Raw genomic sequence first — 26,284 nt, 5'->3', positions numbered from 1 at the left:
CACCATAAAACCCAATGAATGTGTACTTACTCTCCACAAAAGAGAGTCTTGTATCTCAGTCTTAATTATGATCGCACAGATATTAAACTTGGTTGTTAGGAGAATTAAGGTATCTTCTGCTGTATTATGTAAATAGGATGTATGTAAATAGGATGTCTGAGCCTTTCTGTTTTAAGCACAAACATGAGAGTTCCCTGTAAATCTGGCTTCCAGGCACATAAACACCCTGTGAGGTTTTCCCCCTTTTTTTTGGTTGCTCTTTTGTGAAACTACCTGGAGGGGAATTACAAATGCCGTTTTTTAAGCATCTGCCCAGTAGCATGTCTTCAAATACTATCAATGTAGAAATTGCCGAGAAAGGGGAAGGGGCTCCCAATGTCATTTTTGCCAACTTTTGTAAGAAACAAGAAACCAATTCAAAAAAGCAGAATAGTTTTATTTTTCATTTAGGTACATAATGTCATGAGTACTGATTCCTTTGCAAAAGGTAGGCCTTTGCTGTGTAACAAAGTAGCTTATTAACATTCAGTGTATTAAAGTAATTACTTTTCTCATTCCAGTAAGAGAAGCAAAAAAGGGGATAAAAATGGAAAGGGTCTGAGGCATTTTTCAATGAAAGTATGTGAAAAAGTTCAACGTAAAGGAACAACTTCATACAATGAAGTCGCTGATGAGCTGGTATCAGAATTCACAAATTCTAACAGCCACCTAGCTACAGATTCGGTAAGCGAATATGTGTTGAAATTTGTTACACCATTACAAAACTGTCTGGTTTATCTTGGAATTCTGTCTCTTCTGTTTCTGCATTGTCCTGCCACACTCCATACTTTCCTTCACTTACTTAACTACTTCCCAAATATAAAGACTTACCCTCCGAAATTTAAAGATAGAGAATTAAAATGAAGAATTGAACTCCCTCTAAATCATAAATAAAATAGCAAAGTCTGCCAAAAGAATTATCTTTAAAAAAAGGCTACTCTTGTACCCACCATATGGGTGGTCTTGTCAGGCCTTTCAACCGTAACAGACTTGCCATGATGGGAATTTGCTGCACAGAGGCTTCCAGCAGGTGTGAAGCTTCCATTTGCAACCAGACATGCTCATGTGGTATCCAGGTAGTAGCACAGATGAAGACATCGTGTTTTAATGCCACTCTGGCTTGAACTGCCATTTTGGCTTTTTATCTTCTACATATCTATGAAGGATGTGTTCAATCTTTTTTTCCTTCTTGAATTCTTTTGTTGTAATTAATGCTGCATTGTTTTCTTAGCAGGCTTATGATCAGAAAAATATTAGACGGAGAGTTTACGATGCCCTTAATGTCCTGATGGCAATGAACATAATTTCAAAGGAGAAGAAGGAAATCAGATGGATCGGCCTTCCTACAAACTCAGCTCAGGAATGTCAGAATCTAGAGGTAAAGTGAGGTGGATGGGAAATTCTGGGTAGTTCACAGTTTGTGATAATGGAGCTGCTCTACTTTAGAGGAGGGTTTTTTCCTCAATTTGAACCTGATTGGTTTTGATTCTTGCACACTATGAAAATACAACTTTCGATATTTGAATAAACTGAAAGGATATGTTTATATATGCTTAGTTCAGTTTATTTAGTATACATCAAGTTTTAAAAAAAAACTGGTTACCTTACAAAAATGGACATTAATCTGTAGCAGCCTGAAGACCAGAAAAAAGTCAAAAGAATTTATGGTGCAGTTATGCTTACAAAACGGTATACATTGAAAGGAGACCAATTTTCTATTAATGTCTGTACTTGGAAATGCCACTCAAAGGAAATTAAAATGAAAAATAATTCCTGCTAGGATGTCCAATACTAGTTATGAACTGGCAGGGAAAAAAAATGAAGTTTTAGTTATTGGTTATTTCCATTATTTTTCCAGCAGACTAAGAGTTACCATGTTTTTGCAGAGATGCCAGAATTTATATGCACAATGTTGCTTGTCCTTCAGGCCAAATGCTCTATAAATAAAAAGCACAAGTTACTGTATTTACTGCAGAGTGCTGTAATGACTGTCTGTAAATACATCTTAATGTGTATTATATTTGTGATACTTGTGACATTAAATACCTTAAAAGGTGGGTGGGGTGCCTCTCCGGTACAGAACAATTTTTTTTGAGCAGGTTCATTTACATCAATTGTCTTTCTAGTAAGAAAGTGGTAAGAAAAATAGCTTTTACTATCCTTGTCCATCACAGCAACTTGGAAAATACATCACCCAAGGAGTAGGCATATGCTCAATCATTATACTCCAGGATTTGTTTTTTAAAAAAATTATGGATAAATCTACATTTTTACATGCATTCATGTGAGTGCATTATCTTCAGTATAGGTTATCGTTACAAATACGGAACTTGAATTTCATTGTGTCATCCACAATGATCATATGCTATTCACTGTTTCAGGCTCTAATTAAATATGCACAAAATGGAAGCCAGGCATATCTGATTAAAATGTTGCTTTCTATGACATAATAGAAAAGAACAGAAAATAAAGCTGCATTTTCATGGTGTGAAAATCAGAATTAATTTTGCTTTTAAAGCTGTATAAAGTTCCAACTCTTCTTACAGTGTAATTCCATAATAAGATTACCAGTACAAAAATGAGAAATCAGTACAAAAAAGCTTGTTATAAAGAAACCATGTCTAAATTATATCTGTACTGTTTATTGGTTTTAAGAGTTATATATTTGTCCCAGCAAAGAAAGTCATGTACTGTGCTCCAAAGGAAGCATTTTAAACATTTAAGTGTGCCTGTGGGGAACCACCACAAAGCAACATTGTAAATAAAAGCGGGGGGGAGGGGGGGGTTAGGCCAGCTAAGTTTTAAAAGACTGCATCATTTAGTTTCAGTGGTTGAATGAAAAGGTAATTTAAGAGTTTAGTGGGAGCAGTGATACAGTGCTGGTACCAACAGGATGATGAGGAAAAATACCTTTTAAACATGATGACTACTGTCCAATTCTTTAGTGTTGCCCCAGAACACTATTTAAAATCCTGTTGGTTATATCTGCAGTATCAGTAGGCATCCAGTACTATTGCTGTCCCAAACACTGCATACTTAGGTTGAAGATAGCTTTGCCCCATAAACCGGCATTAACAAAACTGTTGCAAGAAATGGATTCTGTGCTCATGTAGAAAATGTTACCTCTACCCCCTTTTTGTTGCTGAAATCTTGTTAGTTTAATTAAGTCTCAAATGAGTAGTCCAAACAAAAAAGTGGAGGTCACTGGAAAGATGCAGGTGATGATCCTGAGGCCAGTCTCCACATGTTTATGTCTAGTAGCTTGCAGCTAGGAGAACAGTGGAAGGGATGTGCACAATTCCAAAAGAGTGGAGGGCAGGAGAAAAAAAAAAACACACCCAAAGCACTCCCTCAAGTAAGCGTTTAATTTGGTGCTAATCGGCACTCAGCGCACAATACAAAAGAGGAGGAATGGGTGAGGAAATAATAGAGTCTCTTGTAATAATTGATTGCTTACTGAAGTTAAAATTGTTGACAAAGAAAGAAATTACAGTTTGTCAGACCTGTTTTATGGAGAAACTCATGTGACTATGCGATTAGTCTGTTTGAAAAAGAAGAAAATATATGGCAAATGGGTAGGGCCAAAAAGACTTGTGCAATTTACTTACCGTGCCATGGAATTCACTACCATTTACAAAGAAAGTATGGATTTTTTGTAATGGTGCTAGCACACTGATGTAGCTCTAAAGCCTGTTCAGTTTGGCACAATGGAACAGACAAGATAAATAAGTAATTATCTTGATACATTTACATTTATTTTTTAAGATAGAAAAACAGAAGCGGATTGAAAGGATAAAACAGAAGCGAGCCCAACTACAAGAACTGCTGCTGCAGGTATATTTAATTTTAATTATTTTTTCTATAAATGAAATTATCAAGTGCAAATCCGACATGTTAGAATTGCTGAAGTTCCTTCTAGATTTATTTAGCAGCTATGATATGCTAGGGAGAAAAGTTTCACGCTTGTGACCCTTCTGGATTCTGGTAGGGGGACCTCTTACCATCACTCTCTGGTTCATTTTACCTATTGTAAAACAGCGTGCTGCATCTGCGCGCCACAGGCTTCTCTAAGCAAGTGTTCTGCTGAAGCCTGGTCGACATTAGTGCGAATGGGAACAACTCGCGAGTCCCCTTTGTTGACTCTTAAGTCCCCCCACAGTTACCTTCTCTGAGTAGTTCTTACTGGAAAACTAAGCTATGAAATTTACAACTGCACTTGTGTAAATATGTACAGAGTTGTTTTCAGGGAGGTAGACACTTCTGGATCCTGAGAATGGAAGGCTGGCAAATCCAGCTCTGGATTCTGGATGTGCACCTTTGAGATGACTTGAGTTTTGGCTTTGATTGCAGAAATATATTTCAAATGCATCTTTGCTTATAAAGTAACATTTTATAAATACAGTTATGAGCATTCTTAAGTGTTTTGGTCTGTACAGACTTCCAGTAATTTAAATGCAATCAAACTTTTTTATGAGGTTACAGGCAATAAGGCTATATTTTTTTTCCTGGTGTAATTATATTGATACAATTTTCAATTAGATATGCACTGAAACTTTTAAATATCTGATGCTTCTTTTTTCATCACCAAAAACTATGTCTTTACTTAGGGCACAATTCTGATTCTATCTGTCTGACCTAATAAATTAGCAGCTTCTCTAAGAGTAACGTGAAATTATCCTAGTAAAAATAAGGCAACTCAGGTCCTCCTAACTATTACTCTGAAAATGACAAAGTTGCACTCCCTTACTATCTACAACTGTCATTTTTTCCTTGATTATGTTCATTGTCAAATGGTTTACCCATCCTTTGGGATTCTGTCTATCCATCTTCCCCCCTTAAGTGGAATAAGTAGTGCCTCAAAGTGGGTAAGTACGCTGACTTCCAATCCCTCAAATAACATTTCCTAAAAACACACATTTTCATGCATCTGCAGTCAGATATAAGAATTCAGTAGACAGCAAGTAGTGTCACGAACGGCACCTGTTTAAAAACTTTCAGAGAATTTCAAAACTAACTCTCTTGAGAGAGAAAAGAGGGTGATGGATGAGAAGGGGAAGAGAACATGGATCATGGGAAGTGGGGGAATGCTGTAATTTCTGTTAGCTTTTGTTTCAGTGTAACTAGCTCCTAGTCTGAGGTAATTATGCATATAAAATAAGAGAGAAGACCTCTGACTCCTGTGCCTTTTCAAAAGGAATGGGGAACCATTCTCCAACCAAGCTTTATTGCTCCTTTCTTGTTTCTTCTCCAGGGATTGCAAGGGGGCATAGCCATTAGAGTACGGGAGAAAAATTTGTGTTTAACTTGTGTGCCTGGTGAGCTTCACCAGTGCAAAGAGGAAGTCAGACCACAGCTTACTTCTTGACAGAAAACCACTGGAGGTGTTGAGAGTTGGTAAATAAGAGCTACGAAGTTCCACTTCCTGGAAATACTGATGTCTTCTCTTTTATTGTCAGTGATCATTTTTCCTTTCTTTCTTTCTACAGCAAATAGCATTCAAAAACTTGGTACAAAGAAATCAGCAAAACGAACAACAAAATCAAGGCCCTCCAGCTTTGAACTCAACAATACAGCTGCCTTTCTTAATAGTCAACACTAGCAAAAGAACAGTTATAGACTGCAGCATATCAAGTGATAAGTGAGTGTTGATGGAAACAATTTTTAGAATTCTATTTTCTTTGTGGACTGGAATTTTTCTTTGAACAAATGAGAGAAATTTTTTTAGTTTACTAAAAGTAATTATGTATTTAAATTTGCTACTGTCACTTCAGGGGGGTGTTTTGGTGTTTTTTTTTTTTTTTAATGCAACCACAGTAGTAATAGGAATAAGTTCATCAACATTGCTTTACAACCATTAGTTAAAACAGGCTGACTTTCACTGTTGTAAAAGGCACTTCAGACTGACATTTCAAAGATCATTCACTGCACAGGAGAAATAACTGAATGAAATTATATACCAGGGCAGCACTAGCTTTTAATGAAGCCATGTGGCAGTGCTTCTGAATTCTTATTCCTAATATGCCATAAATGTATTTAGTCAGAACCACAAGGTGATTCATGTAACACAGAAGTAACATCCTAGAGGTGATAACAACAACTTGGAAGTGTCTTTTAATAGCAAAAAGATTGCACCTAGCTCTTTGAAGGAAAAAAAGGAAGGAAATTATATAGAAATTTGAAATACTGTCTTTATAAGCAAACTGCTATAGTTGCACTCTTACATTAATCTGAAAATCTTCCACTTATGTACTTCTGGGTGCTTATGCTCTTCGTCCTGTGAAAATAGAGCTGAAAGTATGAGATACTGTGATTTTAACTGTTAATCGGATCACAACTAGTTTATTAGCTGAAAACAGCTGTCTGGCTTTGCTTTAATACTGTAGATTACAGATTTCACTCTGTAATACACAAATGCCATATTGAACTTCAAGTCAATTAACATACAGCAAAAAAAAGACAGTCTCTAGTAACCTAAACACCAACATGCAAAAAAGCAATACTATTAAAAGTTGAATTTTTGTAGAAAATTGGACTGAAGTCCAATACATTCTGTGACAGAACTTTTGGAATACTCCCATCAGCACTGCAGTTCAGCAAGTTGGGAATTTTAGGATCAATATTGATTTAGCTTAACTATACCCTAATTTTATAGGCATACTATACAGTTCTTACTGCACTTTTAACAGTGCTCTATATTTCGGTTTGAAGTCGTTTAAAAGTTGAACAATTTCATATTGAAATTCAGAACTGCTGCTTTGAAGTTGTCAGAGATTAAACTGGCATTTGGGATCTAGAGAAGTGTAACACACTTCTACAATCTCAAACTGTAAGAAAACACTACTACTAAAAATGAGCACACCAAAATTATTTAAATTGTTGGTATTTCAGTTTATATAACCCAGCTTCAATATTACTGTCATCTGGAGATCATTAAGTGTACAACCCAAATTAAACAAGCTTTCCACTGTGGTTATTATTTGTGCAACTGATTAGCGGCAGCAGCAGTGTGTAGATAAACAGTGCCAGAAACTGCTAGTGTTTAAACCACTGTTACATTGATGTACTAAATAAGGCAGTTGCCAGAAGTGGTCGCTCAGTTTGAAGAATTCAAATTCTGTAGTTTACTGGAGAGTATTTACGCTGCCTAACCCCATTACTGGTCAGCTTGAGTGCATGCCCTGCACTTGGTTTCAGCGTCCGTTAATAACCTACTGTTGTAATGGGCTTCCATTTTCCTTTCTTCTCCCAAATAACATTTATATAAAGCATTGGTTGGTCAGTATTTATGATACAACAGCAGGTGATGTTAGAAAGTCCAATGAACAGATAAACTCACAGCATTAGCTACTCAAAATTGTATTTACAGAGGATCTTCCAAAAGAAAATAATTGCTTGGAAAAATGGTAGATATAAGGGGGATTTAGCATCATGAGGAACATAGGTTTGTGTCTTCTAAGTTTTTTGCTGTGCAAGAACAGGCTTTATCTAGCCAAAACAGAATGAAATTTCTCACATGTAAAACAAAGAGGTCATAGGCAAAGTTTTGTTTAGAGTTTGAGAAGGCAGACGGGTGCCAAGCAGCATACTGGGAATGACATTTCCGAAGTTGGAGTAAAGAAGAGCAGAGCCTTCAGCTAAAAAGGAAGAAGTTAAAAATTATCTTGAAAAGATGAGGCACCTGAACAGGAAAAATGTATTTAGTGTATATGGTGCTTCTATACAAATGCTGTAGGTCTTAGGAAAAACTAAAAAAAAAAAGGAAGCAGAATACCTAGTTTTAAACAAGCATTCAGACACAATAGATGTATCAGAAACTTGGAAAATTAGAACATCTCTATTCTAATTGGAAATGCAGATGATTTTGCCATTGGAGATACAATGCTATACATTAGCGAAAACGTGTAGGAAGTAGGCTCTTGTACCCTTAGAGAAAAAATTGCCTGCAAGAGCAAAAAATCCAGATTAAATTCATTGTTGATCAAATTTGCACTTACCATGGGAAAGGGACAGGAACCATACCCAAACTTTGCATACGCAGTATTGGCCTCTGGACCTAACTTTTAGCACTGAATAGTAAGATGGCAGCCCGGTAGATCATTCCATGAGAGCAAAAGTTTATTTCTCAATAATGGCCAAAATAATACTGGGAATTATTAGGAAAAACAGTAAGAAATACAACGTAAAACTAGGTATGTATAGTGCTTTTATATCTGGAATACTATATGCTGTCTTGTTCTTGGAAAGAGTATAGCATAACCAGGAGAGAGACACAGGAGGGCCTCAAGAATGCCTGAAACTATGAAAAGGCTTTCACAGAAAGAGCAGATGGACTCTTTGGCCTAGAAAAGAGAGGACAGTGGATTCACAGGTGTCTATAAAATCATGGATGACCTGGGGAATGTGCATAGAGAACAGCTGTACACCATTGCTTATTAAAGTTAAGAGACATTAGGAGAAGATACCAGGTGAGAGGTTTTAGAGAAAAAGAATAAGTGGTTTTGTAACAGTTAGTCTATGCAAATCATAGCATTTGATGTTGTTCATGCCAAAAGTTTACGTAAGTTCAAGAAGGGGTCATGTCAAGTCCCTGAAAGAAAACCCTCAAATAGCTAAGCTTGCTGGTAGTAACTTGGTATGACACTGGTCTCCCATCCCCTGTTTGTGTAAACGTAGTTACATGACTTCAGCTGCACTAGTCTAGGTAGCAGGAATGTAATTGTACCAATTAAAGGTATAGCAACACATCTTTTTCCCTTTCAATGTGGTTATGCTTAAATAAATATAACTACATAAACAAGAGATTTTACAAATAATACCGTATGAGTCACAAAAGAAATGATGCCTGTAACTGACAATTACAGCTAGTAGAAAGCATGTAGATTTCTAGATGAAAATCTTGTGTATAGGCATAAAAGATGTACCTTTTCCAAACTTACTGGATCAGGTATAAGAAAATGAGTATTAAAAAAAACCTATTAAAAATCCACAGGTGACATAAGCTTGGAGAGCTAATAGAAGACCCACCAGTGAGTTATCTTTTAAAGATCATATCTCATCGATGGGTTGTTTTTCCAGGGATAAAGGCTTTGTCAGCAGAAAATGAGGTACTGGGAACTAGCCTGATATTGTAATCCCTGGACCAGTGCTGTCCAGGCTTTTAATAGCATAAGGCCAGTTTAGATGCCCCTGCTTTTCTTAAAGCTATATTAAGTTTATATCACTATTTCCACTTTTATATGCAATGAAAAACATTTTGAGAGTCCTGCAGCAGAAATGGTAGGTTGTGAACATACAGGACTCTGAACAGACTGCTTTGCTAGCTGCAACCAAATGCATCCAAAAAAGCAAAGTTATAGCAAGATAAATAGGTCAGTTCACAGGAGGAGCGTTGCACATGAGAACAGAAAGTGAAATGTGAAAGAAGCAAAAACAAAACAGTTATTTTGGTGACAGGGCTGCAGGTGACCTTTAAAAGTACTGGATTTAGTACAAGTGAAGGTTCATGTTTAGTAAGGCCTCCCTCTTCCCCTTTGAATCTGTTTAATGAGGTAGAAAATTTTAGACTTTCTTCCTGCAGTGGTGAAGTTACTTTAATTGAGAAAGTGCCATTTTAAACCCTGTAGGTATGCCAGTCACAGAAGCAGAAGAGAAAAAGCATTTGCTGCACTTTTTTTTTCCTTAAGGACCCTTTACAGATAATGAAGAATTTAGACACTTACCTCCGTGCACACCAAAAAAAAGGAATAATAGGCTAAAAAAGCATAGCTGTGTTCTTTTCAAAACCATCTCTCTCTGACTTTTTACATGCAGATTTGAATACCTCTTCAATTTTGATAACACTTTTGAGATTCATGATGACAGTGAAGTGCTGAAGAGAATGGGAATGTCCTTTGGGCTTGAGGCAGGCAAATGCTCAGCTGAGGACCTGAGAACTGCAAAATCACTGGTGCCAAAAGCTTTAGAAGGCTACATCACAGGTAAGTTAGATGAGACTTTTAAATATTGTTCCTGATCAAGTTCATAACATTAGTTAACTAACTGAAGCAAATTTAATGATACTAACCTATATAGGTATATAACATTTGAAGTTATATGGGAGCTAGTAGGGTTGGTACATAAATGAGTTGTTTTACAGTTAATTTTGGAAGGTTTATCATAGTTGTCCTGTAAACTTAATTCACACTGATTTATAACAACAAACTTCTGAGTGAGCTGCATTATGAAGAAATTATTTCTTAAATAACTAAATTGACACCAAGAACAGATTTTCATGGGTTAGTATTAATTTTTAATAACTGTGGATGTGTGAGGGAGCAAACTGCAAGGCGGCAGCTCTTCCCAAGTTGAGGAAAAGGAAGGAAAAAGAGTATCTTGAACTGGTTGACCCAGCTACATTCACACTTTACTTTGCCTGAGGTAGGTGAGCTCTGCTAAGAATTCTCCCTATCTCTGTCTGTTTAGACATGCTCAGTGTACTCTCAATACATGGATGGTAAGCTCTGCTGTGTCCAGTCATTTCCACACTTACTTAAAATGTAAAACAGTGATACTTAGATAAAATACATGGCCAGCAGGTGCCATCGGAGAACTGAGCTTCTCTAAATAAAGCAAGAGGCTCCAAAGAGTTCCAGAACAGGTGTCCTATGCAGAGGCTTTTATCTCCCTAGTCATACTGTTTGAACAGGTCACACTTAAATAGACTCAGACCTAGATCTTCTTCAGTGTTGCATCAGTTGAACTAGAGCTGCTAAAATTTGTAATCGCTTCCTTTAGTTATTGTCAGACTGCATTCTTCTTGCTTTACCCAAAACTTAAACTTAGCCCAACATTTTCTCATTTCTGGAGGGACTTCATCTGTAAAGGAAGCGTTACCCAATGAATTACTGTACAGCCCTTCATTTTTGAGGAAAGGGGGAACAAAGCTATTGCCCTCACTTCTCTACTAAACTAGGCTTTGGTCTTGTTTAAATTACAGTAGTATAAAACTGTGTCTCTCACACAGGGAAGTTGGACACTTCAAACATTTGATTTGATTTTTTTAAAAACTTTCCTAAAGTTGATTCCCTTCTGTTGGCAACATTTAATCTTCACGTCAGGATCTTTTAAATGCATTAAAATGCTACTTTGTTTTGGTAGGAAAAATATAGTTAAGTAGTCAGGAAGCTGAACATGTGTTTTTGTATTCTTGATTTTACTGTGTGAGAGAATTAAGAATGAAACAGTTTCTTAACATTTGTGATGTCAAAACACTGCTGGATATAAATTAGAATTCAGTTACATTCACTGAAATTAGTACATTTTAAATGGCTTAACATTTCAAACTACATCAAATGTACTTACGTTGTGATTTCCTGGTCCCCTTGTCCTGTGGGTTTTAAAACTAAGATTTCATATTTTAATTTCGGTCAATTTTGAAATTACACACCAAGTCTTTATAAGGCTGTATTGGTGCCAAAAAGAGAAGTTGAAAGACATCTTGATTTGTTCCTTGCAGGTTCATTCAAGTAAAAATTATTTACCAGATGATTCACAAACAATGTAAAAAAGGGGAAAGGAGCGGAACCCAAATCTTTTAATAGTGTTGCAGTCTTCAAGTTACTTAATTGCTCCCCGTGTATTGAGGAGCAAACTAAAATTTCTATTTCATTTTAAACCTGCATTAATTTATCTTCAGAGAATAGGGTTTCTTTACATTTGCAAAAAATCCTGTGTCATTACACTATTTACTGACTAAAACCAGCTTTAAAGATTAAGCAATAAAACTACATGTCTAAACTAGTGATTAGTTTAGTAGTTCATTTTAGTTTCTTCAGTCACACCAATGTACTGCTCGTGGGTTTTTTTTACTGAAAGCATTAAAGGCAAAACAACTGTGATGTTACTGTCCAAGTGAGAAACAAGTAGGACTCTGTTTCAAAGAAACTAAACAGAAAAAAACAGATTCTAAGATTGCATATTCTTAAAGAATATTGTGATTAGGGTTATTTCCCTAGTAGCAGACCAGCAGCCAGAAACCTATCTAGAATTTTAATCATAAGAAATGTATTGATTTTATTTTTTACTCAAAATGCATTGAGGCAAGTGATGTACTCTTCAGACATGGGTTACGTTCAGCTGTTTCAGCTTCTGAAAAAAATAGTCCAGAAGTGTTGTTAGTAGAGTATGTACATTTATTTTAAAAATTTCTTCTATCTGTTGCTTGCTACTTAATTACACAACACAAATCTACAGTTAAGAGTATGAATTGCATAGTGGAGGTTTCTAATGGCAGTAACTGACAAAGAAGGGAAGCAGATTTAAATATTTTGCACAATACTTGAAAAGCCAGCGTTTGCCTGATTATGTGTTTTCGTTAAGTATAACTTCCCATTTTAACATTGGCAGTTTTTAGACATTGTTTCTTGCACTGCAAGAGTAGTGAAATGGAAGGCTCATCGCTGGTTTTTAGAATTCATGGTCACTTCCATAGCTTTCATGATGGCACTTTTAAGTATACTGGCTTCAATTACTACTATACAAGAAAAGCAAATCAAGGTCTCTTACTTATTCACTGAGTAAACTTATTACAATCAAGATTAAAGTTCTCCCACACTGGCTGACTCCATGAACGCAACTGCTGTAGAAACCAGTCCTGTTCTAATACATCTAAGTAGGTAAGTCATTTCCTGTACAATGTTAGTTTGACCTTAGCCTGGTCATTTTTTTTTTCACATAATTACTCACTTCCAAACACTAACAATAGTTTAAGTCTAAACCAGTTCAATGAAAGAAATTTAAAATTGACAAAAAAACTTGGACCATCTCAGCTTTAAAAAAAAAAGTAACTTCTAATTGCTTTAAACGTGTCAAATAATTTGCTTGGAACTGCTGAACTGATGATGTATGCATCAAAACCTTAATGTATTTTCTTTGCAGGAGGATCATGTGTGTTAGCCATTCTTCAAGTGCCCTAATTTGATACAAGTAGTGTCTTCTAGGTTTTCTATAGGTTTCATGATGTTTTAGCAAAAAAGTGTTGGGTTTTTTTTAATACGTATTTTAAGTACTACATTGGTATGATCCTGAGGTGTCTTGACTGCCATTGAAATCAGCAGAAACTAAGGCATATTAACACCATAAAGAAAAATATTATGTGTATTTTAAATTATGTTTGTAATACATTTTTCTGTTACTCAATTGTCATAATTGATGCAGACTTCTAAAACTGACATGATTTGACCTTACTTTTTCTTGTTTCCCAGAAGGGAGCAAGAGTAGAGGATACAGCAGCTTAACCGTAACTTACAGTAGAAGTTAACATTAAAGTGTTACTTTAGCTAAGTCAGTAATCCAGAAAAAGTGATGGACAGATACAACAGACTGCACTACAACCGCAATACTTGCCAGCTTCTTACTATGGAAGGAGCAGTGTTATTCCGAACACGACACTTGCACTAGCTTAAGATGGCATCCCACGGTCACAATCCTGCCCATTCATTTTGATACAGTTACTTCCCTCTGCCCTCTTCATGAGCTGGTTCAGGGTACTAAACCGCAGGGTTTTTATCTGGCAGAGGACTTTCTGACAATTTAGCCTGTAGAACTATCTAGCTTAAGGGCTCAAACCAGAACAGTTCAAGTCTAAAGGAGGGAGTGAGATTGCTGGATGAACAGAAATGCGCCACTGATTGAGACAAGCATAAACTCTTGTAGAACCATATCCGAAGTAACATCCTGTGCCTTTTAAGCCGTGCATATACTACAGGCAGTTAATGCAAAACCAAGTCCTGCCTTTGTCAGTTGAGTCCTCATTCCTAGAATGGAGACTACAGATAAAAAAAGCAGGAAATAAAAATTCTGAGGCACTAATAGTTGCGGTAACACCATCCCACTTGTATGTATCCCACTAAGGCAGTGGGCAGAAAAAAAGTGGTGCAGTTTAGGACCTCTAGATTACACATCCCTGCACAAAGAAGTGCTCTGCGATCTACCTGCATAACAAGCCTTGACTGGAAAATGGGCTGGCGTTGGAACTGAAGAGATAAGAGTACCCATTGAATGAATGAGCTTGTTCTGCTATCAACAATAATCCTGTGCAGCACTTTCACTTTTACATTAACTACTAAAGGCTATTCCTTTAGAGCCTTCTCATGTAAAGCACAACTTTCTACCAAGTATATCTCCTGCAAGATACGCCTAGTTCATAATAAGGATGCCACTCTCAGATTGGACTGTACCACCTTGGGAAGTTTTTTCCAAGCTGCTTTCCCTGGTTCATAAGTGTAGCTATTAGTAATTTATCTACTCTGGTAGAAGTAGTAAGTCTTCTCATTGTAGGCAGACTTCTATTTTGACAGTCCTTTCCAGACAGGAAATGGCTTCTTAAACTCGCCATCTTTCACAAACTTCCTCTTTTCCCTGGCTCCTTGGAGCCCACTGGAAAATCAAATTTAGAAATATAAGGCAATGAAAGTACAAGGCAGGGATGAACCTTCTTTCTACCTTATGTGTAAAATCCATACTTTCCTTCACGTTGTTCTTCAAAAAGAAAAGGTAACTAGCTATTATCCCAAAATGTTAATAAAACGCAACATTACTAGCAGTGACTTGTTATTCTTCTGGAATATTAAGCATGTACACACAGGTACACACCTTCAAAAGACCAGGAAACAACACTGTGATACATCTCTAATCCACTTTATTAATCTAAATACAATGCAGTGATTCCAAATGGTTCAGCCTCCTCCTGCAAAGACAGGAGGAGACTGTCAGAACATGTTCTCTGTAAAAACTAACCTGCATTTAGGGCAATCTTAACGAAAGCCATCCAGCTATGTCCATATTCAACTATTGTCATCTATTGCATCCTCACAGATCACCAGAACGTTTTCTGTCATGTTCCAAAGACTATTCTGGCAGGAACATCACCCTTGCTAGCCTTGCTTTGTAACATGTCATTTAAATACCTCGCTGCTAACAAGTCTCCACAGTACAAAACAAGGTAGCCTGTGAATCCCAATGGATGTGAGCTAATTTACATGGCTGTGACAACCTGCTTAAAACAGTCCCTCTGCTAGGCAATACACTGTCAAATCTCAAGGAGCCAAAGCTTAACAAGAACACAAAAGGACAAATGAGAAAGCGTAAGTAACAAACACATTTAGTTATTTGTCTTATCTGCTATTGCAGAACAATTCTAGATAAAATATGAATAGCACAATCCCATTTTACTGCCATCGTGCTGTACAGACCAGCAGTTTGGTTAGGCATAGAAAAGAATAGTAAGGACTAACTCCTGGTTTAATGCATCCAGCTGGAACCACATGCAAGCACCATGAAAAAGAACTAGACATTCCTGATTGATAACTTTATTTTGATTTTAACTTTGTGTTGAGATGGAATTTGGGTAGGTCAATAGAAACACCTTATCTAAGAAACAAATTAAAAACAACCTCCCCACCCCCCCCCCCACCCCCCAAAAAAAAAATCCCGTAAGTGTAATTGGGTCAATGGACTTGTTTTGCTATTCTCTTGGCAGAATGTGCGTAACTGGAAACAACTGACAGGCATTACTTGTTAGTGAATTTGAAAACAAGTACTATGAGGGTTCTAAGTAACCCATTCACGACCCTCAGAGGGCTTTTAACAAATTCCCTCAAGGAATTCGGCATTACTGCAATTTTAATCCTAAAATTTCCTATCCCTAGGGAGAAGACTGACTTACACATCACACATGCAGCGTACAACAGGCTCCCTCTTTCATACTCTTGGCACAAGACCTTTGACGTGGTCTGTTCATGCCCACAGCTGATTGCCGTCTCTATTCAGTGTCAGAACGGATCAGGAGGCTGCATTACAGCCAGCTATGAGACCACCAAGATGAAACTGCCGTTAGCCATCAGAACACACATGACTGAAATGCATTCTGCGTTGGTGGCTTCACTGCAGTATCTCCAATCCTGACAAGTACAGTTCCATTTATACCTTCACCAAGCGCAACAGCAAAGGCACTTAGAGCTGTTGGGGCATTTGATAGGATCAGTCTGTAGCAGTAAGTTTCCATGAAGGACTCCAAAACTCTATTTCAGGTACCTGTGATTGCATACGGCTATTAGCCGGGGTCATCTGCAGTGTGAATTCTCTTCAGACAGAGGAAAAAGCTTCATAGAAATAACCACAGTTCTGAGTGTGAGGGAGTGCAAGGCTTGAGTGCATCCACAAACACTGGGGTGTAACTTCATCTTAATTAAACAGGACACATCCACAGTATAAAGTCAACTCAAGCTACTGGTACCTTCTCTTCTAAACTAAGGAATCCTAACTACAAAGAGAATGCAAAGTTTAAGACTGTAAAAGGAAGAAAAAATTTAAGTAACTATCATAACTGCAATTATGCTTTCTTCTAGATATGTCTGCAGGATTTTCATGGATAAACCAAGGGTTACTTCCAAGTTCAGCACAAGCAGTTTCACATTTAGAGGTAGCAGGAGGCACTTCTGATGCTAAATCAAGGTAAATAAAACCATTTGTTATTCAAGGATAGTGATTGTGGTACTTTCAGTAACCTCACTGTTTCATACCATTTACATGCAGGAAATGAGATGTTTTCTATTATGGTTGATTTTTTCATTGTGAAAAAGTCTCTTATTCTGTCTTCCTTGATAATTGTATTTGAAAGGTCAAATCAACATGCTTTGAATTTTGGACATGCTAGCTATTTTATATCTATGGTTCAAAAGAATAGAATCACTTCCAAGCCCTTATTATAAGGACAGAATTTTCCAGATTAACCTTAAATTCCTGCCTGGGCATGGACTACAAATAGGTAATTACATGTGGAAAAAAGCCTGATAGTACTTCTGAGGACTACTGCTTAAGCTCTTATGAAAGAAGTTTAATCCACACAGTCTAATCATAATTTTAAATTAAAAACCAAACAAACAAACAAAAACCAACCACTGCCACCAACCACAAAAACCCAATCCAAAAAAACACCTCAATAACCATACTTTGCTTGGAGGTTACCTGTACCTCAAAAAATGGAAGGAGGGATTATTCTGGAACAGGTTCTTCCTCATGGCATTTAATAGCTTAATTTCATATTGCAAACATTTCCGTGTATTGACAAAACTGTGATGGATTCATTCTTCTTTAAGCTTTCTTCAGCTTGAGCAATTCTGCTAGTTGGTTATGAAAAAAAAAGCCACCCAATAATCTTTGTCATGCAACTTCCCATTACTTTAGCAGTTTACATAACTATCAGCTGTGTTAAATGTAAAGCTTTTGGATTTTTCCTTGTTAGTAGCATTTCTTTAACTAAAGGAAAAGCTGAGGCCAAAAAGAAAGCTTAAAACTTCATGAGAAATCCTCTAAACTTCGACATTTCTGTTGTTTTGATAGTGAGAATCCAGGGTTGTGTTTGGATGCTGAAGTGGCCTTAGCAACTGGGCAGTTTCTTGCCCCTAGCAGTCAACAGTCCAGCAGTGCAACATCCCGCTACTCTGAATCACGGGGAGAAACTCCATGCTCATTCAATGATGAAGATGAAGAGGATGAAGATGAGGATTCTTCCTCCCCAGAATAAGGACAGTAGAAAACAGAATATGCAAAATGCTGCTCATAAATATTCTTAATGGGAGTTCCTGTTTGGATTTTACTTAAGTTTCTTGCCTTGGTTTGCACTGTGTTCAGTGAAGCAAAATGGAAGCTTCAAAACAAATTCATCCACAGCTGAAATTGAAAACTTTTTGTAACTGAACACAGAGTGACATGCAGACACAGAGCGAAGTGTTTGTTATCAACTATAACCAAGGAAAAGAACAAAGTCCCTGGAGACTTGGCAAAGTAAACATCAAGTTCGCATTTTCCATTTTGGGACATTCTGTCTCAAGCCTCTGTCTTCCCCTTATCTTTACCAGATGGAGAAGAAAACAGAGTCAGTCAACAAATGCCAATTCTTGCATTGTCTTTTGGCTGTGCTACCTTTAGGAAAAGAGGGAGAGCGAGCATGCACAAATGCGCTAAAATAGCTATTTAAAACTATCTTATATGAAAATTGTTCTAGGGAAAAGGGGCTGTTAGAATGTTTGCTTTTTTCTGTTCAACTTGCTGTATAGAAGATTCTTAAAAGTAATATAAATTGCAAGTGGTTAAATGAATCTTGAAATAGTTTAAATCCATTTTAGATATTCTAAAAGTAACAATAGTATGTCTCTTTTGAAAGGTTCATACGTTCATTTATACTGCAGACCTAATTTATTATAAATAAGTGATTATTCTTAGCCATTATTAAACAGTCAGGATAAAAACAGCAGTATTCTCTGCACCAGCTTTTTTCAAGGAAAAAAAGTTTTAAAATTGTATTTCTAGATTATAGTGTATCCAGTATAGCTTCTCCTTTACTGTTCTAACTTTATAATCCCTTTGATTTTATAGCATGTGTTGGGTTTTTTTAAAAAAAGGTCTCTATGTTAAGGATCTCAGGCAGCATGTTTTCAAGGCAGTACTTTCACATTCAGGGTGGGCAGGTCACATAACTTTTAAAGTCATAGGTTGAGGTTCTTAGGAAAAAAATTAAATTTCAATTAAATACATCATTTCATGTTTTGCATTCTAGTCAGCTTGGATTATGATAGACTAACTTTCTGAAAATGAACTTCTGTTGCACTCATCTCAATGCGCCTTTGAAAAATAGTAGTATCGAACCACTTCTTAAAATAACTGTGCCTAAATTACACAACATGAATCCCATTTGAACTGTTAAATTAGACTTGCAACAGGAGGCTCTGTGTTCTATAGTTAACATCACATCCAATCATAAAGACCTTTTTAAAAAGAAAACTTGAATAACAGAGCAAAATACACTGTAGAGGTACTCTTCCCATGGTGTTCTAACATCCAGTATTTTAACTAGTCTCGAAGTTAACTATTTTTAATTAGGTAAATCCAGTTTAAAATAGTGTTACTTCTTTTTAGTTTTATACTGTATGTAAATAGTTGTCCTGTTTCTAAGTACCAGTGTATGAGCTGTCAGAGCTCAACGACGTTGCCTCTATTATTTAGTTACGAGATTAGGCAGCTTGTAATACTGTTATTTGCTTGAGTAATGGCAGCAAACTGTATCCCTTGACTGCTGCGACCGTTACTCTAGCACAGTGTGGGGTACGTCCACAGGATCTTTTACAGACCTGCACTCAAGCTAACGAGATCCAAAAGCACCAAGCCTCAGCTAGTGAGAGAAACTGAGGCTCCAGCTAAAAGGCTACCTGGATGTTCTACAGGAGTTAGCACACGACTAGCTTCATACAGGACAGGTAAAACTGCGAGGAGCATACAAGCACACCTGCATGTTTGCATTAAAAATTAAAGCATCCAGATAGGAACTTTTCACAGATAGTTCAAGCTCCTGCATTTGAGGTACAGTTAGGGCGGCACCATTATTTACAGGTAATAGCTCTCGACTGAGCAAGCAGAGCTACCTAGCTTACACAATTGAGTGGCAAATGCATGAATTAGAAGAATTCTTACATGCCTACCATGTTATTCACCCTCTGGGCAAGACTGTTAAGACTGTCCTGTGCTCTATGGCTCACAGGCAACAGCAGACTGAGGGATTTACACCACCTCACTTCAACCAAATCTGTAACACTACCTCTATGTGAAGAAAAGCTTTACAAATACAAAATAATATTCTCACTGAGAGAGTCAATGCACTTGACTTGAAGGGGCTCACTTTTGAAATAAGAGGAGGAGAAGGTAACAGATAGTCCAGGAATACTACTATGGAATTGTCAGCTTCATGAATGACATTTCATTTAAGCAGATAATTGCTTTTATTCTTAAAAACGCATTGTTTTTTCAAAAACTCTCCTGTCAGTCAGCTTTCATTGGAGAGGGCAGATCAAAGATACCTGATATATGCAGGATCCTAAGGAACTCTTTAAGAGGAGAACATTTTCTAGAGTTTTTATCCCCCCCCCCCCCCGTACCTTAGGGGCACATTTAACTTTACACTTTCTTCACATTTCCCACTCAAGATCTGTGTAAAAAGAAAAACCAGCAAAAAACTAAACAATTTACTAAAGAGGAGCACTTTGAACTATAATAACTTGGCAAAAAAAGGCTTCCTGCCCAGAAATGGAATGTATTTTATTAGCAGTCAGTGTGCTTTCTGCTTTACAGGAGAAAGATCTTCAGAGATATCTTCCTTCTATTGATGTCCATGTCCTCCAAAGCCGCAGACTGCACAGCTACTTGCTTTCTGACAAACTTCAAGCTATCAACTTTTAAAAAAAAAAAAAAAATCTAGGCTCACATAGCATTTATTTAGACAGTTGAACCGAGACTTTAAAAGTTATTTTTCCTGAACTAGTTCAATACAAAGGACAAAACAAGTTAGAACGTTTAGAAGAGACTTCAAAAGGAAATTCTTTCCTTGGGATTCTTTGTGCCAAGCTCCAGTGAGGATGAAGTTCAACTAAAGCACTGCGGTCTTGTGGTTACACCAAAGTCTGGGAACTAGGAGAATTTTGGGCCTTATCCAGCCATAGTCACTCGTGTACAATCTCATGCAAGCCTTTCAATCATTCTTGTTGATCTTAGCTGACATATTAAAAAAAAAAAAACCACACAAAACAAAACAGGTAAATGTAGGACCTCACAAAATGCAGCTGTTGCATCTGAATTGAGCTCTGAGCAATTATGAATAACAAGGGGCCTGAGAATATTAAGCAACCACACAGCTCCCACTAAAGTAATGGCAGTAGTTGTGCTCAGTTGCTTCAACGTGCAGGCCTTCCCTCCCTCTGAGAGCCAGCAGCAGATACTTTCCAGAATAAAACGGTCATTAGCAAGACTGGTTTTCCCATTTTCTATTCAGTTACCATCATCCTCTCCTGTCTTGTGCAATATCCTTGACATTCATTGATATGAAACAAGTAGCAACTGGTACTAGATGGTATCTCTTGTAAGACAAAGTTAACCTTTAAATTTTCATGCGTGACATGTTTCTGTGACTTGGAACACTATTTCTTGGTTATACCTTCAGAAGGCACTTGGCTACAAGCAATATAATGCCGTGTGTAAATGCTTTTATATATATTGCAGTAAACAGCTTTATTTCTGGACTTACTTTATGGTGCTTGAAAAATCTAAATTTGACTTAGAAAAACTTGTCAGCACCATAAACTGGATGAAAAAATATGAGTGGGAGACAGCATTTTTCTATTATATGGAAATCTGACATAATGTTTCTGGATTTTTGTTTTTGAAATTGTATTAAAGTGTGCCAGTCTTCTCATTTCAACACTGGAATTAATGGCAACAATCCACCTAATCAAAGAAAGTGTGTATATTCAAGTAAAGACTAAAGCAAATGATACCAGTTTAACTGAAGGTATGATTTTAACTAACTTCATTAAACCTAGTACAAGCCACACTGTAGATATTTCCATTTTGGTTAAGGGGTTGGGTTTTTTTTAGTTTTTTAAACTATAGCTTGCAAATACTCTTAATGCTTTTGAGCTGCTGGAAATTGCTGAGTACACAGTATACCCACAGAAGGACTTGTGCTGATCTAAGTCAGCCTGAAGTAACATTATGTAAAAAGGCCTAATAACGGAATTTTAATCCTTTTTTTTTTTTAATAGAAAAACAAAACCCTGAAGTTCATACATAAAATGATGCTTGAATTTAGAATTCCATGGTTAAGGTTTTAAATGTCAAGTGCTCTTTCTTCTGACCATGTCCACCATTTTAATTCAAGAGCATAGCTGAAATTTAATCACATTTGAACACTGGGCAATACTCATTTTTATAATTAACTGGCTCTTTTCAGCTGAAAATAATCCAGGCAGTTTATCAAGAAGTCTTTTCTTTTAGTGAGTTAAAGACGTCTGGGTTTTGGATTCATTTAAAAACAAAGCTAGTAATCACAGGGTATAGTATATAGTAAACAAACCAAAACAAGTTATCTTCTGACTGACCCACCTAATTTATATCTTTTCATTACAAGAGTCTCTCAGGAACATAAATATATTAAAATTTAAATAACCAGATATAATGAAGCTGGGAAAAGACTATACGAGCTTTTTAAATTTTTTATTTAAAAAATTCTAGTAGTAGTCATACTTTGAAGTGACATCCTTCTGCTTACTACAAGCATTTAAAGAAAGAAATGCTCCAGTTGACTTACTCCAAGGCCTAGTATATTTTACGGCTGAAGATGTCTCAATCTTCAGCACTGGGAAATGGTGCCTATTGCAGCACTGCTGATGAATAAGGAAGAGGCTAAGGACCATTGGTCTGTTTACTGAGTTTTTGTTTTTTAAAATATGCCACTTCTTGAATTCTGACCTATGTCTAGAATTAATATGCCCATAAATCATTCCCAATTTCTGATTATCACACACCTATCCTTGCAAGCATGTTAACAGCTCTAAGTACTTAATTTGCTGCTGGCAGGTGTTCACATAACCAAATCCTGATACCGTGAAACTTCCTGAAACTCATTCCTTAGACGTAATCAAGTTCCCAAATCAGATTATCTCTTTCCTATTTAGCTGTTAGAATTTAGTCTGGTGAGTGTTTTTAAGAGGCTGTGAGCAACTGTTCTCCCCTGGACCCAGGTATATTGCCAAAAAAATCCCCACAACCAACATTACTCCCAGTTGTTCATTCCCTCTGCTAAGTACCATCCTTTCAAGTCACTGTGGAGCTGCTCACACAAGTACTTCCTCGCTCGTTCAAGCTAATTACCTGAGTTGGCATCCATGGATACCTAACCCAGCTGGTACTGACGGTTAGGTGAAGGAATGCTCATAACAGCAGTCTGACAGTAACAGTTGAAGGGGCTGTTTATCGCAGCTGTTTAGGGAGTGCATATTCATTCTACATCTTTAATACTCCTACTTTACTGGCCTACCCCAAAGATCAGCCAAAACCAAAATGTTTTCTTTCTGCTTACATCTTTTTGACAGTACCGAACAATCCAACATTTAGGATGTCCACCTAAGCTACAGGACACCAAAAATCCTTGCTCAAAATTGGGCAGAAGAAACATGTGAGATCTAACCATCCAAATCCCAGGAGAAAGCCTCCCGCTTAGGAACAATATGGAGCAAATAAATAACTTAATTTTTCCTTTCTCCAATAAGAAAAGCAGGCTCATCTGGATCAGATCAGTATCTGTAGGAGGGCCATGGTAATTCCAAGCAGATATAGGAACCTCCCAGTAGCCGAGACTTGCATCTCTTCTTAGTATTCTGTATTGGCTAGAATAAGTGGCAACCACTTAATCTTCTGACTTCTCCAAAAGCCATTCTTAAATACTTAACGCTCTCCAGGCATAGGCACTTTAGATATATGAACACCATGGGATAGCAGGAAACAGCTATGTAAAATTTAAATCCAGTTGTAGATGTAAATCACACTCATCTATACAGTATATAGGAAACTTTTTCCAAGACAAAATGAGTCTTTAACAGTGACTTGGTTTTAGCCTATTCTCATTATCCAGGCTGAGTGAAACAGAAATTAATCCATAGCACTGTCTGGTCCTTGTGCCTTCCATGAAGCAGCAATGGCACACCCGTAAGACCAAGGCAGTCAAAGAAGAAAAAAACACCACATATCCTTAGCCTTCCCACAGAAATTTTTAGATCACATACAATTATTCTGAACGGCCACAAAAGTTAAAACATTGACCAAAAAAGGGTAAGTCCACAAAATCAGTCTCCAGTTTTTTTGGTGGGTTTGTTAAATCTCTAATGTAACTTTAACAATTAGTGCAGGGATTAAGTGGATCTCCCAGAATTTCCCTAGGAAAACACCAGCTGAATCACAACCCATCACACAAGTTTCTGGCACATTCCCTTGTCTCTAAAGCCAGGCTGTATGTATGAAAAATACTTCTGAGACGTATATGCAAATGTTATGACACTGTATCTCATAAGCACCTACTGTGAAAAAATTAATCCTACTTTGAACAAACCTGTCAGAACTAGGGTATGAGTTCATCCTCGTTCCTCAGGTCCTGACTACAAATAATGCCCTAGGACCAAGGCACCAATCTTTGTATTTGCATACCCTACATCGCGTCAGGAGTAACGACCCAGCAAGTACAGGCGCAGTTTTTACAGCAGCACATGTCCGTTGGCACTTCTTAGGTGATCTGGCAATAGATCAATCCCTTGGCAATGAGTTAATGCTGACGTACACATCAACCAATGTTAGGGAGCCGCTGCAACATGCAGTATGTGATAAAAAAAGGCAGGTCCATCTGTCCCCCCCGTTACAGTAGCAGTTTGTAATATCTACTATATTCTGCATGGAAGTAAGTTGTAGAGACACTTATTTTTTATGTTTAAAATGCAGAAACCACTGGAAAGTCCATTAACTTTTAAATGGAAGACTTTTTTCCCCCACCTTTTTTTTTTTCTTTTTTTTTCTTTTTTTTTTTTTTTTAAAGAACAAGGCCAGTCATGGACAAAGCTATTTTATGACCTCTTTCAATGCTGAACTCAAAGGCGGGTTTTTAAACATGGTGGGTGGGAAGAAAAGAAGCACTAACAAATCCAATTTCTGAGGATGTTCACTATATGGGATTCGAAGTTTTAATTGATTTTTTAATCCACTCATCTTACTCTCCCCTTCGTCCAACGTATGTATTGGCATAAAATGTCACACAAACACACACTTTGGCAGAAATTTTTCTCCCTTTTCTTGTGCTAAACTCCTGCGTTTTCGGGAAAGTCCAAGTTGCCCATTCATATGTTAAACAATTTGCTGCGTATTTTTGAATTCTCCATAGATTTCTTTCTTTCCAAATACCTTTAAATTATAAACTAAAGTTTTATTTTTGCAGAAAGACTGCTATTAAGCTATGCTGATTTTTTGTCCTGATCAAATAGTGTTAATTTCTACTACCACATGGTATGTGGCTAGGAGTAGTGTAAAAAAGAATGTGGTAGTATTATATGTGCTTTAAACACTGACAAAGATATAAAGAAAAATGCATATACAAAGTTTTACTTTCCTAATAGGAACACTGGCATTAGCAAATAGTATATTTGAACCAATAGGAAATATTACTTTGTAGTAGCAAACACTTTGTAAATAAAAACTTGTTATTTTTTTAATGGAAATTTTATAGAAGAAGCTATTTCTGTATACTCAATTGATCCCATGTTTACTGAAAATGCTGCAAGTGGGAATTGTACATTGCAAAATGGGGGTGGGGAGCAGACAAGTCTGACTGAAGTGAAAACTATGTACGCTTTGGAGAAAAACATCCAGCTGTTTGTGAACAGGAACGTAAAGCTTAACTGTAGAAGAACTGAATAAAAGAATTTCAAGGCAACGGGACTGGGCTTGTTTTTGAGAAAAACGTGGAAAAAAGTTGCTCAAGGTTAATGTTGACAGTATGTGTACCTCATTTTCAAAGAAGAAAGGAAGCCTACGTAACAATTTAATGTCCAGGAAATATTGCATCCTTTGGTGTTTTGAAAATAAATATAAAAATCTAGCAACTGCGGCTTCATTGGTTAGTTTACCATTCAGAGAAACTTAGTATGTCATTATCCAGGGGAAGATGCCAAACTTCTGAAATTGTTACATTTTGACAAAGTATTTTTGTCAAAATTTTGACACAAACTCACAAAATGTTTAGGAACATTACTGTCCCTATCTCATGCACTATATCTATAGCTAAGAGAAGGCCTCCCAAACAGCTGATCAATTTCCACATCAAATTGAATGCACGTTTCACACAGACTTTTTCATTCTATTTTCTTAAAAGTGTTAGGTCCTTCTATTTAACAGTCACGTCTGCTCAGAAGGAATTCACAGTGTTCTTCTCAGCATGCTGTATTCCAGTACTCTGTGTGCTACCCTTGTGTCTCATGCTAAATCCGCTATCCTGTGGACACCCTTCAAACATCTATAAGCTCTGAACATAGATGCTTCCAACCCTCCTCCCCATATTTTGTTAGCAAGAATCCAAATGATAAGAATTTAGGGAGCATTAAATACATCCCTCTTCATCATCTGTGTTGGTTTTCCAACTCCACCAAATACAAAAACGCCAAGTAGTTTCACAGTGCTTGTTTTTCCCCACGTGCACAGAAGACCCTTGACTCAGTATTTTTTATCTCAAACCAGTTGAAAGTAAAGGTAAAAAGACAATAGGAAAACACTTGCAAAACTGTAAATTCATTCTTGTGTAATAAATAGAAACTCTAGCACAGACCCCTTTCATTTAAAATGCGTT

General features: G+C 36.9%; 1 protein-coding gene across 3 annotated transcripts in view; it reads left to right on the top strand.

Annotated features, from left to right (window-relative positions):
* TFDP2 (transcription factor Dp-2) overlaps positions 1 to 25,375 on the top strand; it is a 65,163-nt gene extending 39,788 nt beyond the window's left edge. For 2 of the 3 annotated variants that reach the window (XM_075158303.1, XM_075158305.1), the window contains 7 exons: positions 561 to 723; positions 1,271 to 1,417; positions 3,805 to 3,873; positions 5,526 to 5,677; positions 9,850 to 10,016; positions 16,425 to 16,530; positions 17,419 to 25,375. In XM_075158303.1, coding sequence (XP_075014404.1) covers positions 561 to 723; positions 1,271 to 1,417; positions 3,805 to 3,873; positions 5,526 to 5,677; positions 9,850 to 10,016; positions 16,425 to 16,530; positions 17,419 to 17,602 — 988 coding nt within the window. In that variant the 3' untranslated portion in view covers positions 17,603 to 25,375. The remainder of the gene's footprint in view (positions 1 to 560; positions 724 to 1,270; positions 1,418 to 3,804; positions 3,874 to 5,525; positions 5,678 to 9,849; positions 10,017 to 16,424; positions 16,531 to 17,418) is intronic. The other variant, XM_075158304.1, reaches the window with a different exon arrangement.
* Positions 25,376 to 26,284: the final 909 nt, after the last annotated feature.

Source organism: Calonectris borealis, chromosome 9 (genome assembly GCF_964195595.1).
Source record: "Calonectris borealis chromosome 9, bCalBor7.hap1.2, whole genome shotgun sequence".
Classification (NCBI taxonomy): domain Eukaryota; kingdom Metazoa; phylum Chordata; class Aves; order Procellariiformes; family Procellariidae; genus Calonectris; species Calonectris borealis.
Note: the sequence above shows the minus strand (reverse complement) of the source record. Positions and strands in the feature narration are given on the sequence as shown.